This window comes from Apteryx rowi, unplaced genomic scaffold (assembly GCF_003343035.1).
Source record: "Apteryx rowi isolate R43461 unplaced genomic scaffold, aptRow1 scaffold_67, whole genome shotgun sequence".
Lineage (NCBI taxonomy): Eukaryota > Metazoa > Chordata > Aves > Apterygiformes > Apterygidae > Apteryx > Apteryx rowi.
Window position 1 is genome coordinate 3,165,792 of NW_020450949.1, and position 16,622 is coordinate 3,182,413.

At 35.8% G+C, this 16,622-nt stretch overlaps 2 protein-coding genes across 18 annotated transcripts in view; both read left to right on the forward strand.

Moving 5' to 3' along the window:
• LOC112975444 (solute carrier family 35 member E2-like) overlaps positions 1–16,596 on the forward strand; it is an 18,106-nt gene extending 1,510 nt beyond the window's left edge. Inside the window, exons 1-11 of one of the 14 annotated variants that reach the window (XM_026085494.1) lie at positions 7–283; positions 393–522; positions 2,624–3,401; positions 5,358–5,882; positions 6,606–6,741; positions 7,779–7,906; positions 8,760–8,880; positions 10,805–10,858; positions 11,571–11,643; positions 12,338–12,483; positions 13,680–16,596. In XM_026085494.1, the coding sequence (XP_025941279.1) occupies positions 5,558–5,882; positions 6,606–6,741; positions 7,779–7,906; positions 8,760–8,880; positions 10,805–10,858; positions 11,571–11,643; positions 12,338–12,483; positions 13,680–13,926 (1,230 nt within the window). In that variant the 5' untranslated portion in view covers positions 7–283; positions 393–522; positions 2,624–3,401; positions 5,358–5,557 and the 3' untranslated portion in view covers positions 13,927–16,596. Of the gene's footprint in view, positions 1–6; positions 284–392; positions 523–762; positions 3,402–5,357; positions 5,883–6,605; positions 6,742–7,778; positions 7,907–8,759; positions 8,881–10,804; positions 10,859–11,570; positions 11,644–12,337; positions 12,484–13,679 lie in introns of those variants that run through there. The other 13 variants (XM_026085497.1, XM_026085501.1, XM_026085499.1 and 10 more) reach the window with 13 other exon arrangements.
• The window catches only part of CDK11A (cyclin dependent kinase 11A), a 24,504-nt gene continuing 20,276 nt past the window's right edge, over positions 12,395–16,622 (forward strand). The window contains exons 1-2 of one of the 4 annotated variants that reach the window (XM_026085482.1): positions 14,051–14,140; positions 14,856–14,913. The gene's annotated coding sequence lies outside the window, so the exon portion shown is untranslated. Of the gene's footprint in view, positions 12,484–14,050; positions 14,141–14,855; positions 14,914–16,622 lie in introns of those variants that run through there. The other 3 variants (XM_026085485.1, XM_026085483.1, XM_026085486.1) reach the window with 3 other exon arrangements.

The window sequence follows — 16,622 nt, forward strand, 5'->3', positions numbered from 1 at the left end:
GGCCGCCGCGCCGAGGGTCGCGCCTGGAAAAGCTGAGGCGTGGTTTGGCCGGGGTAATCCGGCAGCGACAGGGAGTGCTTTGTTTCTGAAAGCACGCAGTTAGGGGCTCAAAAGCCTCCGGAGGCTCTCTGTGATATCTTATGTGATTTTTGCACTGGACTGTCGGGTTTCCACCTGCAAGAGAGAAAATTAGTCGTCAGACTCTGCTGCTGTTGATTCAGAGGAAGATTCAAAGCCTGTTATAAACAGGTGAAAGTGCTGTTTTTTAAAGAGCACTTACCTCGTAAGTGTTGGCCAAGCTCAGCTTGATCKCGTCCCTAGGAGGGAGATGTCCGTGTTATTTCCTTTTCTAACTCGCTGCAACTGTAATTTTCTTCTCTGAAAATCCTTAGGTCAGAAAACCAGGGATAACAGGTCAAAACTGAAATAGTATAGCACTGCTCTGTGATGGTCTGTGAGCGTGAATGGAGAAGGCAGCTCCAAATACGCAGTGCTCTTGTTGCTTCTAGTGTGTTTGAAATGGTAAGATCAGTTCTGAGATGCTTTGGGACACACAGAAATATGCGTGGAATGTGCCTGCATGGTAGTTGATACTGAATTCCTGAGGAGGGAAGTTTAGGACTGAGTTACTAGGAATGTAACTGATGTACAAGAAAGTATTAATCTATTTAAATCTTCTTTTAGCATTTAGAATCTTCTTCTTTGCATRGATGTTCCTAGCTTTGAGATTGTATTTACAATTTGTGTTCCTAAATATCTTAGGTGCCCTCATCCTCATATAATGAAACACTGTTCAGATTTTCTGCTTACTTGGGATGGTGATTTCTGTGCCTTTGTCACTTTAGCAGCAATGTTTGGATGGCCTGTGTTGCATGATAGTAGGTTAAGAGGTATGCACACAAAGCTTTTGTTTGTTTTTTCACCATTGGATTAGCCTTAACTTCTGAAATATTTGCAACATTTTTGAGCTTTTATTCTTCTGTGCAGGATGTAAGACTGACTGTAGGGTTCTTTGGGGATATTGTCAAAATAAGATATCTGTCCTTGTAGGTATATACAAGGGATGAGAGATAGGTGTAGCAAGGACTTTCTGCCTTCACTGTTATATGGTGGTCATTACAAAGTCTAGAGCATTTCTAATGTTAGACAAATGAATGCAGTAAGGAACTATCAATGTCATACATGTAATGGTGATTGTCAGAATCTGCTAAGCTATATAAGAAATAATTAGACCTTCTGAACAAAGGGTGTCTGTTTTGAGGTCAGCTGCATGACAGAAGAATTTTGTATTAAATTTTTTGGAGTACCTGACAAACACTTGCAAATGAATATATCTCAATAATAAAAATATTCAGTATGCTTTATGAAGGACTGTGTGCAAAAACAGAGTAAACACAGAATCAGCAGTGCTGGAAATGATGTGCTTTATTTTCACTATAAATTGTGTCTTGATGAAGTATATGTAATTTTTAACAGGTACTATATCTCCTCTTTCATGTGACGACTTTGTCTTTTGTCGCTGTATCTGTTATCTTTAATTGTGTTATTTTGATTGTAGGCAAAAATCTCTGAGTACATTAAACAGTTGTGTTGTTGGCTTTTTCTATTTTCAGCACTCCCTTAAAAATTAGGGTTAAAACTGCAGTTTCTTATGAAAAGTTAATTTAAGTGAATACTATTATGAAGATTTTGGAAACACATCATCAAATAATAACCTCATCAAAACAATTTGATACCCAGGTTGGTTTTGAATCTGGTTGTTTTTATCTCTTGCCTTTTGATTTTTATCAAAGTCGGCTCTGAATAGACTCTTCAGCATTCTCACTCTGTGCTGACTTTTAAACAAGATTACTATGTGGTGTTAGAATTGGGTGAAGACAGCCCACCTGGCTGCCCTTACTTAATCTGTAGGTCTGTTGCAGAAAACCTCAGTGAAGGTCATGTCTGGAATGTTTCAGGGCCCCATTGTAATATTGTTCAGTGCTTGCAACTGGATTTCCACAAGCTGCCCTCATCCTTACATCTCTGGAGTTTTGAGGGAGGGGGACACAACACACACCTCCCCTTCAGAGAAGGAGAATTTGTTTGCTTTTAAATTGTTTTAGAAAATTGTGTTGTTGTAATACCCTACATGTTGTCTATTTCTTGTTTGTTCTCTTCCTCTTTTACCTACTATACTTTAGTGTAGAATGTTACAGTTTAATTTGAAAACATTTCCTATGGAAGAGCTAGTGCAAAGTGCAGTGAGCATGCTCTTCTTAACTTATGTTTCTTCTGCATTTTATTTTTTGCAAAACTTGGTGTTTCTTTTCTTCTGAGCCCTGCAGAAAACAATCAGTGACATCCTACTGCTGTTACAATGAAGGGGGTAAACTGTACTTGGGACCTGATGTGGATTAGGAGTAACCTTTTTCCTGCAGCCTTAAATTTCAGGGGCAGTTTCCCCAGTTTGGTCTACTGACTGGCCACACAAACAATTATTGTTGCAGGAGTGAATGAAGGAGAAACTATTTATTTCAGAGGCATTATGAGCTGGTGCTAGTTTTGAAATGTTCATTAAATTGTGGCATCATTTCCACAAAAGCACTGTACAGATAGCTGTCATTTCTATATATTTATGCAGTCTGGCTGGCAGCAAGATGATGTTTGTTCCCATGAAGGCCACTTGCATGCAGTGGGAAATAATGTCAGTAATTCAGTAATCAAACCAAGAAGTAAGTTTGAATCTGATGCAAGTTTCCAATGAAGTAATCGGTACAGTTTTTCTCTTCCCAGTATGACTACTCTGTTAAGAACTGAAGGGACAAAATTATTTTTAAATAAAAACTAGATGCTTAAAAGCATTTTCAGACAATGTCATCTTTTATTTTCTTCACCCATAAGTTCTTTGAGAAAAGGTTGATACTCTGTTCCTGTTTTAAGCTTGAAGATAATGTATTTCCAATAAAATTTGAGCTACCAGGAGCAGAAAGGAAAAAGGAGTTTGAATGCAGTAGTCTTATGAATTTGATGTCTTCATGCATATGAAAATGGGGAGTTGTCAAATTGGTTGGTAATTAGCTACTTCTTGTACAGTCAGGATTTGTATGAGTCTCTCAAAGCTTGTACTCCATATGTATTTTTTTTTACCTTTACTACAATTTTTTTATTTCTAATGTAGTAAAGATTAGAGAAGATACAAAGAACAGTGTAAAATGCACTGCATGCTGTTTATTCTTGTGAGCTGGAAGATTCAATGTCCATGTGTAATCCAACAGAAACAGTCTACCATCCACTGCCACATTTTCATCTATTGGTAAACATCAACTGCTGGTTGGTCTTAAGGGAAGAAGATTGAATTAGTCCCAGATGAAGAACTCTTTCAGTCAATTTAAAACCTTCCAGCTGATTTTAGACAGCAGGTCAGTAATTTGGGGGCATGGGTTTTTCTTCGTTCTTGATCACCAGATTTTTAGTTGCTGTTCTGCTTGCTGCCATGTGTGGAATCAGTGATACCAAATATGATATAGCAGTGCTGCTGAGGCTGGGCAATTTGTTGTGCTTAATTGCTTTTGGTTTTAATAGAGCAGTGTAAACAGAATAATTACTACCAAAGTTGTGATAACAGTAATTGTTTTGAATGTATAGAAGTATTTTTTTTTTAAGACCTGAAAAAGGAGGAATCAAGGATCAACTTTTCTTATCAAATTCTCCTAAAGAATGCATGCCCTCCTTTAAATTGACTAGTTTTCTCTTAAACTGGGTTAACCTGAGTATATGGATTAACATGAATGTGTCAATAGGCATTGTATCTCAGTGTGCTGTGAGCGTGATTTACTGATAACAGTAGTGGAAAAGGATAAGGGAAGAGGGATGAAGGCCTTCTGTGCATGGCTGTAATAACAGAAATATAATACACGAGGAATGGAACTTTTCAGTGTAGAGTAGCTGCTGTTTAGGATACTGAAACTGACAGTGAAATTTAACTCTTCAGTATGTCTTCATGAATTTTTGGGGGATGTTGCACTGGACATTAAAAAAGCATGAAGAAAAGTGTATCATATTCACCTTAGCGAACATGATAAAATAACATAAATTCAGGGCAAGTTCATTAGCTGCTGTTAGAACTCCTATATTTTTGCTTACCACTCATCATTTCCTGTGCTGCCATTGTTCAATATGCTGTAGTGTTATGGTCTCATTTCAGACAACTTTGCCTAGATGTCCATGATTAACTTCCAACTCGAGTATGTCTTTTTAACTGTGAAAGGTTCACCATTTCGTTCATCCAACAAATGTGATTATAGATAACAATATTCCAAATTTAATTTCCCCTGGTGCACATTTGTCGCAGAGCAAAAGAGGTTCTGTCTGTCATTTCTTTCTCATCTGTCTCATTCTGTTTTCTTTTGCTCCTGAAACACAGACTTCAAAATAGAAAGCAATAAATATAGTTATAGGTTTTAATGTTGCAGATAAACTGCTCAGGTGCAATTCTTTTCTCTCATAGTATGGACTTTGAATCTGTTAGCATTACGATGCTAACATTACATGACTTCAGAAGAATAAAGGTCAGGGTGTGTTTTTGTTGTTTTCTGTACTGTTCTACTGTAACTCACCAAATTCACGTAACTTGTAAGAGGGGAAACCTCTGGTGGCAAAAGATCTAGTGCTGCCTTCTGTCAGATTAAAAAAAAAAAAAGTATGAATTATTGCAAGTACTAATACTGAATTACAAGATATAACTACTACAGTAGCAAAATAAGCAACACTGCATTGTTTAGAAGTAATTGAATAGAGAACAAGTCTGTATGGAAAACTCTTTCCCACTTTGTTCACCTAGTTCACCTAGTTACTAGGACAACAGAAATTAAATGAGTGTTTACTGGAAGTTATAGTCCTTGATTACTGATAGCTCACTTTAACTCAAGGTGATGGTAAGAGGGTAAGTAGTACTAAGGGTACATGCTTCAGCCCAGGTTTCTGAGTTACAAAGATTTTTCTGTAGCGGTTATAAGGAGACCTTAGACTGAGACAAAGATGACTGTAGAATCTTGAAGAAGAATTGATTATAATTGAAAAGGCTATGTTGACATACTTTAGATAGAGAAAGAACTTAAGAACAAAATGTCTTTGTGTGTGTGTGTGCATGTGCATGCTTAGAATAAAAAATCTCTTAGGTAAGTTCTTAGTCCTTCATCTTGGTATCATGGTCATATTAGCAGGGCAAAACAGTCTGAATGACAAGCTACAAAAGTCTTTGCATCTTCAATAAACTGATAGTGAAATGTGGTGGTTTTGCTGTGTTAGGGATTTAAAATGTCATTATGTTCAGAGCTACATGTTATTTTCCCTTTTCTTCTTTTTTTCATTCTCAGGCAGAAAAAGTGGAATAGACCACATGAAGAAGCGTCTGAAGTTTGTTTTTTGCAAGATCTTATTTGGAGGACCAAATACACTTTTACAGGCCATTGGAGATGAAAGATTAATTACATATTTTTGTTTTCTTGAAGCGGCACTGTATACTTAGTCAATATTGCTTTGTATTAAGGACAAATGCTAGTTTCTTAAAGTCAGCATGTCAACTGTAGCAAGTACTCAGACACTGGAGGAATCTAATCCTCCCCTCCTTGAAGAAAAGCCAAAGGAAAAAGCATTATTTCAGTTGGGCTCCTTCTTTGCTAACAGGAGTGAAAAATTTGTAATTGCTAGGAGTGATAGTGTACCGGAGGAGAATGTTCTGAAAATAACTATCACAGAGACTACAGTCATTGAGTCAGACTTGGGCATCTGGAATTCTCATGCTCTCATCTACCTCACTTTGTGGTTTTTCTTCAGCTTTTGCACTCTTTTTCTTAACAAATACATTCTTTCATTACTGGAAGGAGAGCCCAGCATGCTAGGTAACCCTGCCTTTCTTTGATGCTTTAATTACAGTGAGATATTTGACAATTCCAGATCCTCCTATGTAAAGTTGTGGGAGTAAATGGTTCACCCGAAGTGAAAAAGACCTTGCTAGGTGATGTTGGGGGTGGATCTTGGAGCTGGGAACTTGTGAGTTGTAACCTTGGCCTGTAAAGGGGGTTCTGACACTGTCCCTTCCTCCCCTTGTCCCTCTAGTTTCTGAAAGACAGGATGAAACTTTGCTCATAGAGGAGCTGTAAGATAGTGTTTGAAAACTAAGTGCTGGAAAGAAAAATGTAATTAAATTTTCTGTTTTCTGTGTTGTAGGGTAGTGTGAGGCTTTTAAGAAAATCAAGTCTCAAGTTAATTGTTGATAGTCTCCAGAGTTCTTAATCTTAACTTGTTTGTAGCAATGCAAAAGTTGCCTTCATGTGACCACTATTACCTGGTGTGCTTATTTTGCTTTTTTTTTTTTTTTTTTAAAGGGGGAACAAAAAGGGCATTTTATCTGTGTGCCAGGTTTTATATGTATATGCCACCTTTATGTTTTATTCTGCTGCCTTGCTGGTAGATGTAGAAGTAAAAGGGCTTTTGCGCAAATTCGTAAAATTTAGATAGCGGTTGCCATATTTCTTAACTACTAAGAATACTACAGATTCTCATGTTGCTTGATTCTTTCTGTTTTCATCATCTTATGATTTGTTTTCCCCATCTTTCTTTAGGTGCTGTTCAAATGCTTTCAACCACCTTCATTGGCTGTATTAAAATGTTTGTTCCATGCTGTTTGTACCAGCACAAAACACGCATCTCGTATCCACCGAATTTCATTATGATAATGCTGTTTGTTGGATTAATGAGGTAAACAGTTAAATTTTTCCTAGCGATTTGTCTGGTTGCTTCATTATGTTCTTCTGTACAGAACCTACGTTTTCATGGCTGTCTTCCTTTTGGGGCTAGTTTAGCATTCCGTCACAATTAGCTTCTTTTAAGACATACTCCACTTTCTAACATCGTCTTTTCATTTGCTGTTATTTCTGTTATCTTTTGAGGCTGACATTTGTTTAGTATAATAGCATATATTATGATGTAGCTCTGTTCTGTTGCCTTTTCCAGTATTTTGCCTCAAAGGTGATTACAGACTGTTAATATTTACCTTTTAAAAGTAAATATTTGCTGTATGCTGGGATAGCATCAGTCTGTGATCTAGGAGAGAATATATGGTTTGATTTTCCTCTACACTGCAAAAATGATATAGGATAACGGCATTCATATTGATTCAGAACAGCTTTATCTTAATAACTGTGCAGCCTTGCTGATTAATTTCATGGTTTAAAGTATGAATAAATGTTCACCGTATCTAACTTACAGTACAGATGGATGGCTGCAAGTGTTAAAGTTTCCTTAGCAAATTACTGTTTATCGGTAGAACTGTATTAGCTGATTTTAATTTAAGCCTACTGAAAATTTTAGCTTAAAACACTGTCAACTGAGGCTTGATTACAGAGTGGCTTAAAAAGTAAGCTTTATGGATTTTTAGAGGTCTACTGTACATCCTTACAAACGGCACATAATTGCTTAAGTGTGCCTTCATTCATGCTAAATAAGTATGGATGTTTAAGCCACTGCAGAAGGGAATAGATCTGATGCATTATACTTTGCAGGTGCTGTGGACTGGAAGTGCGTAGCTGGTCAGTTACTGCAGTTCAGTAAAGCTACCAAGTTTTGGTAACTTGATTGCTGGCTACACCCATCCATATTTTTAGTTACTGTAGCTCAGTTTTATATATTATTAGATAAATTACAGTGTAGTTCTTTTCTAGGCTGGATATCTAGAAGTAGATGTTTAAGCATTATTTTATTCTCTGCTTAACTTCATGTGTTCTTCTCTTTTACAGATTTGCGACGGTAGTGTTAGGGCTTGTCAGCTTGAAAAATGTGGCTGTTTCGTTTGCAGAAACAGTTAAAAGCTCTGCACCTATTTTTACTGTTATTATGTCTCGAATGATATTAGGGGAATACACTGGTAAGTACTTCACTTAAAATGTGATCACTTTGTGCAGTGCTGTGGGTTATTTGGTCTTGGCAGGGAGATTCTGCCAGAACGCGGTAAGTAATTTGATGCAACTGGAAGAATTACTCTGTTTGAACACAATAGGTAGAGTACATACAAGTGAAAAAGGATTTGTTTCAAGGCAAGTGTGTAAAGGCAATTTTGGTTTGAAGTTCTTTTCTGTCAAGAAATACCATTGCAGCTTTAAATAGTTCTGTGTGTTCCTTTTTCTGAGGATAGCTTGCTGTTCTGAATTTAAAAATCCTGAATTTATTTACTGGGTTCACTCTGTGGCAGAAAAATAAAAGCTGTCTTTCCACAGTTCAGATCCACAATATAATTTTCTTGTGATTGCATGCTTGAAGCTATTTGCTTGAAGAGATTTTGCTTCTAACCAATTATAAGTCATAGCAATAATACAGAAGCCATTCACAGCTTTTCTGCTGCAAAGCCCAAATGGCGGAAGGCTGAAATACGCCAGAGGAAGACTAGTCCAATTACAGAGTGAGCAGGGTGAATATTATTTCCTTCTGCCATTTGGTGACAAAGATGAAATGAAAACAGGGATCAGTCCATTTTCCTTCTCCAAAGTAGATATTTTCATCAGTCAGTATGTATCCATATTGTCTTCCAGAGCACATTGTTACTGTTTGAGATCTCACTTTAGAACCTCTGTAATTTAAAATCCTTTCAGAGAAGTTTTTTTTTTTCTTTTAACTACAGAAGTTAAGATGGAATTGAAACTTCTTCTGACTATATTATCTGATGTGTTGCATTGAAAGTACAATAATTAAAAACAGATTTTAAACTTTCTTTTCATTTGCAGGACTGCTGGTTAATCTTTCTCTCATCCCTGTTATGGGTGGGCTAGCTCTGTGTACAGCTACTGAAATCAGTTTCAACATTCTGGGTTTCTCAGCGGCTTTATCTACTAATATCATGGACTGGTAAGGCATAATGAAGGTTGCATGTGTGGAATAGAGGAATTTTGTTTGTTAGTAGATCGAAGAAAACTATTGCCTGTTGTTGTTTTTGTACACTACATTTAAGCTTTGGTATTTAAAAATTATTTTTAACTGAAGATACAGTTACTCTTGGGGTGAGAAACCTTATCTGTTAGGATTCGTGAGATACAGAATAGTACAACTTTGGTCCAAAAGCATCTGTAGTTGTATAATCTTTATTTGGAACTCTTGACTCTGCTACTCACACCTGTAAACAGCTAGTACATCAGTAGATTATGCAAACTTTCCCCTGCAGTTGATAGATGAAGTGGGGCAAAATGAAAAACTCAGTTCTAATTGCAGATGAAATTGAATGATAAAGACCCTATTATGTTAAAATGTTACTAAGAAATACACTAAACTTGCCAGCTACAGGAAAAAATACACACAAAATGTACTGTAGAAGAGTGCTAGTGACTCTAGACTTCAGAGAGAACAGGTGAGCATATTTTAGGGATAGAAATATAACTGAGCTCAGGTCATTGAGAGTTTTTTTTTGTTTGTTTTTTTAATGTGGTATGCTATCAATGAGTTAAAACATGAGAGGAAAACTTCAAGCTATGAAACCTGGAAACATTTACTGACCTGAAAGCTATGAAGACTTTTGGATGAAAGTTGTATCTGTTTGTGTTTAAGGAAGTGTTTTCTGTATGTAACTTCAAGATAGAATTAATTTAGAAATACTAGGATCACTCGTAATATTTTTAGTGCAATTCAGAGATGATTTACAAAATTCTTCCGTTGTACATCTTCAGGATGGCAAATGGTGAGCAACCTCAAAACTAGTATGCTAGCAAGAACACTTGAGAATTTTAGTTTCTTGCATGTGAAATAGTTTTGACAGGCAATGATTTACAGAATGGTGGTGGACTGTGTCAGATTTTACATATGGATGTTTGTCATTTTCTGTAAAAGTTCTGGGTTTAGATCTAAATTTATTTTGGATGTTTCCTTCCAAAATAAGGTGGACTTACTGAGTGTGTATTTGGTCTCCCTCCTCTTGCTCTGGATATGATAATTTATTTTAACATTGTACACTTTGCAGTCTTAATTATAATACAGGTTCAGGCATGAGAGAGGACTGTGTTCATGTTTTGTTTTAATACAACATATGCAAATCAGGTGTGCTGTTCTTACTTTAAGTAAATTGAAGTATTTTTGATTTAAAAAAATGCAGTGCTCATACACTAGTTTATTTCTTTGCGTGCTGTTGGCAGTGCCTTATATTTTTACATACAGAGTGTGCAATACTTGTTTCAGTTTGTGAATATGTAGTTGAACAACAAAAGCCAGAAAAAGGAGTGTTGTGCTTCTGTTTTCTAAAGAAACAATTGAGAATTTAAGGATCTAAATTGTTTCAACTTCAGAGCAAAGGCTAGATGGTTCTGAAAGTTGAAACTTAGAAGCCGTGAAGAAATTGAATGGACGTTTTTCACATGCAGTATAACAATATTTACATCAAGTACACAGAGCAGGTTGGTGCTTTTTGTGTAATAATCCAAAGAGATGAGCGCAAAATACGGTTGCTTCGAAAGAGAGTCACATTTTACCTTGAAAGTAAAACTTCCACAGTATGTTATAGAATAGTTATTTAATGATAAGTGCACTAAAGTAGCAGAGATGTGTACTGGAATTTTTTCCCTGAATATGTTTATCTATGAATCATCCTTTAAAATACTTTGTTTAAATCCCTGGAGTATTTAGAAGAAAATAGAATTCAAACTCAGCTTTGTTTATGTGAATAAAAATTGTGCAGAAGATGTTATCTRATGTATTCTAAGAGAAACAACTGTCTTTCTCACGGTTTGGTTTGTTTGTTATATCTAAAATCTACAGGCAAATGTGTTTTTTCTTTTGTTTTTTTCAGTTTGCAAAATGTCTTTTCCAAAAAACTGCTCAGTGGAGATAAATACAGATTTTCGTAAGTATTTAAAATAACTCAAGTCTGTCGATAATAGAAGGACCTTGGGCTGTATAAGGAAACCTAATAGCTGTGATTAGATTGAACTAGGATATTTTCTTTTCCTCAAGCTCTTTGCATTTTTAATCTAAATCATTTTATCAGGAAAGAAAAACTCATGTATTCTCAGATCCCACTGTGGTAGGGAGGAGTCTCATGATCATCTAAAACTCTCTCAGCATACCCAAAATGAGTCATCTTTTCACAGAAATGTGTCCTTATCCTGCAATCATAAAACTTCCTTTAACATTATTAGTCTTACAGAGGCAACCTTCAGTACCCACTCTACATTTTAGCTATGAAACATGTGAATCAGTAGTAAAATATTGTGGTAAAATATGTTCTCTTTTTTTTTGGACACATTCTATTTAAAAAAAAAATATATAAATTTTTCAGAAGTAACTGCAGATTCAGAAAACCTCAAGCATGCTCTTGAAAACATTTGCCTTTTATTTTCAATCTATCTCAACCAACTTGGAAAGCAAAATACTGTCTTTCCAAGAGATTGTTGAATTTATTGTCCCTAAGGCTTGGTAGATGGTTTTTCTGTATTACTTTTTGATGACTGTAAATACAGTAATGAGGCTTCTACTTAAATTTGATGCAGCTTTCTTCAGGTCTAAGAAAGTGGAAGCTTTACTAATTTTTTTGTTTGTTTGTTTGTCCTTTGTAGAGCCCCAGAGCTTCAGTTCTATACCAGTGCTGCTGCAGTGGTTATGCTTATTCCGGCTTGGATATTTTTTATGGTAATTTGAATTTGCTAACACTGATGTATGTTTTCTTATTGACTTGTGAGCATATGGTTAACCTTAGGTTTACCTTTCATCCTTCCTGTTCTTTAAAATCACCCTGGAATGCATTTCATCTTCTGTTTGCAAGAGATTGGGAAAAAAATATGTTGAAAGAAATAGTTTAGTATAGACATGAGTTGACAAGTGACCCAGAAAGTGTGATTTTATTTCAGGATTTTAGAGAAAAAATATATAATTTTGTCTGAATTGGTGCATTTAAAGTTTCAGATAAAGACTTAAAAAACAAATGCTAAATACTTGTTGACTTTTTGCTTATATTCACATGGTATGCGGGAGTATTAACTCTCTGAAAGGAAAATTGAGATGATGTAAGCATAATGTGTCAGAGGATAAGTATGAATCCTTGTATTGTCATATATCAGTGTTCAAAGGAGAAAATATGTCACAGACAAGCAGAACACACAGGAAAGTTCATTCAGATAAGACCTGKGTTTCTAATGTATTCGTTTGGAGGGAAAATCATATTTTGAGGATATAAACATCCTACATGTTTTTGTTTTGCTGAAATTTTGATGAAAAACAAATGTCTGTTAATAATGACTTTGTTTTTCAGACTTGGGGGGAAATTCAATTATAGATTTATTTATAAAATAGAGTCTTAAAATCCTCTCTTTTTTTTTGTGTTTAGGATGTGCCGGTAATTGGGAGAAGTGGAAGGAGCTTCAGCTACAGTCAAGATGTCATTGTACTTCTCTTAATAGATGGAGTCTTGTTCCACCTGCAAAGTGTTACTGCCTATGCCTTGATGGGAAAAATTTCCCCTGTGACTTTCAGGTAAAAATTTCATGTCAGGATCACTATTTTTTTCTTAGTATTCCTGCTTGGGAACTAGGTAATAAAGGTGTTGTGCAAATAAATAGTGTAAATGCACAAACGCACCAAATGCAAGAAGAAAACTTGTCAGATCCTACATACCACTAAAACTTTTTTCATTCTCCCTCATTGCATGAGGAGATCAGCTTTTGACTCAGGCTGTTGAGCTGATGGAACAGGTGCTCATGTTTACTAGCAGGAGTGCTGCTTTCAGGTTTAACAGCTATTCCTTAAAGGTGGTTAACTAGACTGAACAGAATCAGCAGAACCTTAGACCAAACACTAAGGATCCTTTTGCTTGAGTGATAATAAGGCAATACTTACATACATAGCAGTGCAGTGCAGAATATGAGTCATCAGTTCTGCATACCTGTTTCTGAAGCATGGCACCAGCACGATGGGTTGTATTTGTTGTATTTTTACATATGCTTTAAAGACAGCTCCACCTATACTGTCAGATGTATACTGCAGCTTTGTTAGGCTGTTACACAATTCTGATTCAGTAACTGGTCATTTGTAAGAATAGCCTTGTGGCCTGCAGGGTCATCCTGGTCGTAAACTTTCAAGGCTTCTCCTGTCTTATACTCTCGTGTGTCACTGCTGCAGTCTTTTGACAGTTTGCTGTTCCACGCATTCTCATTTTGAAGTTGCTAGTTTTATCTACACAACACCAGGATGTAAAAGTATATATGCATATTTATGTAAATAAAAAATTTCTTAAGTATGTGTTATAATGTTATTGGTATGGGTTAGAATTTGGTTCAAGTTATAAATACTGTATGACCTGAATAGTAACAATGCACTTAAAAATGTATAGTTATGTTGCTGATGTTCTGTTGGTATTTATGGGTGTCTGCATTAGCTAAAAACAAATTGCTGACACTGTACTGCATGCTTAAAAATAACCAGAACAAAAACCTCTTTGGAGAGGTGAGTTACTCATATTGGCTCTAAAATTAAGATAAGTGTAAAGTACTAGTGCCAATATACAAGCAGTTTGGTTATGGTATAAGCTTAAGTAGGAAGAGTGGAATCGGATTCAGTGTTTAAAAAACAAGCAAAACAAAAAAAGGTCCCACTACATTAGAGCATGAAGAGTAAGTTGTGTGGGATATCAGAAAGCTTTATCGGGCCTTAACTTTTATATTCCTTTCCAGTGTTGCTAGTACTGTGAAGCATGCACTATCAATCTGGCTAAGTATTATTGTGTTTGGTAACAAAATCACAAGCCTCTCAGCCATTGGGACTGTTCTAGTGACAATTGGAGTTCTACTATATAACAAGGCAAAGCAGCATCAGCAAGAAACGATACACAGCCTGGCTGTTGCAGCCCCGCAACCTGCACAAAGTACGATTGAAGATACTGAGCCGCTAATTTCTAAGGATTTGAAACCATATGATTGATATGGCCATTTATTCTTCCAAAATAGCATAACTCAAAGGAACTCTTTCTGAAAGTGGTTGTTTCTTCAACAGCTGAGGATGATTTGGTTCCTTTGAGTTCACAGCAAGTCAAGACTGGGACTTGAAGCAGAGAAAACAATGGGAAGAATCTAGTAAGCCTTGATTTACTGAGAAACTGATATACCGAACAGAGGACCTAGTGTCATATAATGTGGTAAATGCATACTTTGTAATCTTTTCTTGACTGCAAATAATATACAAGCCTATATTAGAAAAAGTCTTCAATTTTTTGTAGGAAAATGATTCCTTTCTCCACCAAAATAACATGAAAACATCACTGTATTCTGCTTGCTTGGTATGGAATGAACCTGGTGCTTAACTGATATTCCTAGATGTTTGTGACTCTATTGCATCTTATATCATTTGTTTGTATCATAGAGCTGGAAGGAAGAACCCCCTCCTCTCCCAACAAATGACTTATTTTGGTCTACGCTTAGTTCAAGTAAACTATGAAAATGATTCCAYGCCCCCAAATGATGATGAGCAGCTATTTCTGACTACAAAGCTAGCAAGGAAAAGCAATTTTTTTTTTTTTCTACATGAAAATGTTGCGGCTTAGTTGAGCATTGACAATATTGAAATGCAAATATATACATATGCTGTATAAAGCAGAGGGTTTAAATAAATATTCTCAATTGCTCACAGGTAAAAACCACTGAAAATCTATGGTGATAAAGGAGGCAGGACCCATATTTCTATAAGAAACCATTTTAATTATTTAAATATCTTGCAGTTTGTCATGTATTTCTGTTATGAGGAAATAATTCAATCTTTTATATCTAAGAGTGCAACAAAAATACTGCCTTTTAGAAACTCAGGGTTACAACTCTGTCCCTGGCCTATGTGCAAAGTGTTTCTGTCATTTCCAGTTATGTGAAGTATCTTGGAGGTACCTGTGACAGAGCTGGAAGAGAGATGACTTAACAGGTGAATTTTAACCATAAACTGAGGCTACATCTTTATTTCTGTTGCTTTTAATAATTTCTAAATTTAATGTGGTAGGCTGTCAGCTTTTGTTTCTTGCTAGATAAAAGATCAAAAGTTCAATTTCTTGCTTTTTCTGTAAAAATACTAAATTTTTCTGTAAGTATGAGAATGTGAACTTTTTTTTTTTTTTTGCAAAACGTGCTACAGCATCTGGAAAAACCTTCAAATTGATTTTTTGGGGGGAAAAATTAAATTAACAATTAAAATGAGCTTAATTGTAATAATTGCCTCTCTTCTCACAGATGATAGGTTGTCATTATAAGCATGGTTAAAGTGGTCTTTACAATAAAAATATTTTATAATAGGAAGTTACAAGTGGAGCTCCTGCAAAAGTTAAGCACCTGCTTACATTTCCAGCGTGASCGATTCCATTAGCTTTAGTGGACTTTCCCTGAGGAGGCAAAAAATGTGTTCCCAAGATAGGCTTTCTGAAGAAGACTTTCTTCTGATTCTGTTCAATTAGCATTTCTTTATTTCTGTGGTATTATGCTCACTTCAGGTTGCAGTGCTATATATGACTGGTTGCCTGGGGTATATACCCTGAAGATTCTTATGGGGAAAAAATGTAACTTTTTTCATCACTGTACGTATTAATGTTTGATTTGTTTTGTCATTACTAATATGACTTGCAAAATGCTGTGGACGATGAGGCAGAGTTCTGTTTTTCTTTTTTTTTTTGATAGTTATGCATTTAATAATCTCTGTAGATTTGGCAGAAACCAAAGTCTATTTTGCATTACGTTTCTACTTTTTTGGGAAGACAGGAGGATAAGTGGCTTTCTGGTTGTCTAGCTCAGTTTTCATGTAATCCACTTCATTTTAAAAGGTAGTAGACCTTTGCCTTTCCTGTAACTGGAAGACTTTTGTGAAACCATACAGCTGGGAGGATTTTGCAGCTTGTAGTTTCTAACATATTGGAGTTTCTTAGTGGCTGGTTCAGCCCCACCTGCTCTTCGGTGGAGAGGATGAGCAGGATAATTCAGTTCAGGAGGATTTTGTTTTCTTTTCACAATGTTTTCCTCTTATGTACTTTTATATGCAGTTGTCTTGGCCTTTATTTTTATTAGGCTAAACAAACCAACCTTTTTTACTATCCACTTGTAAGAAAGGCCTCTCTTTCTCTTCCTTAATATGCTGCTTTAAAATTTTCCACAAAAGGTAGCGTTTGCTTTTTTTGCTACCTTACTGTGTGTATTCTGTATACATCTTCTATTAAAACAACAAGAGTTGACCGCCCCGCATGAAAGCTTTTGGAGTCTGATCATTGCCTGGGTTGAAAGGCAAACCTTTGAGGTGTTTTAAACTTCAAAAACAGTTCTCTGAATAGTTTTCCTCTTGGAAAACATGGAAAACTTCACATTTTCAAAAGCAAAAATGTATCCGCTTATTAGCGGAAGGACATTCTCGGTTGTTATGCATAATTCTACTGCATCAAAATGGATATACAGCTTTATTTCTGGAATTTCATGTGGATTTCAGTGTATAAATACATAGTTAATTATGTAGCAAGCCAGATTACTGCAGGTTTAACAAACAGAGCAACATTAGGAATGTAATATTTTAGTGTATAGTTTCCGGAGAGAGGATGTTTCACTTAAAAAAAAAAAAAAAAAAAAAAAAAAAGGCCCACTTCAGGGGAAATTTTGGCC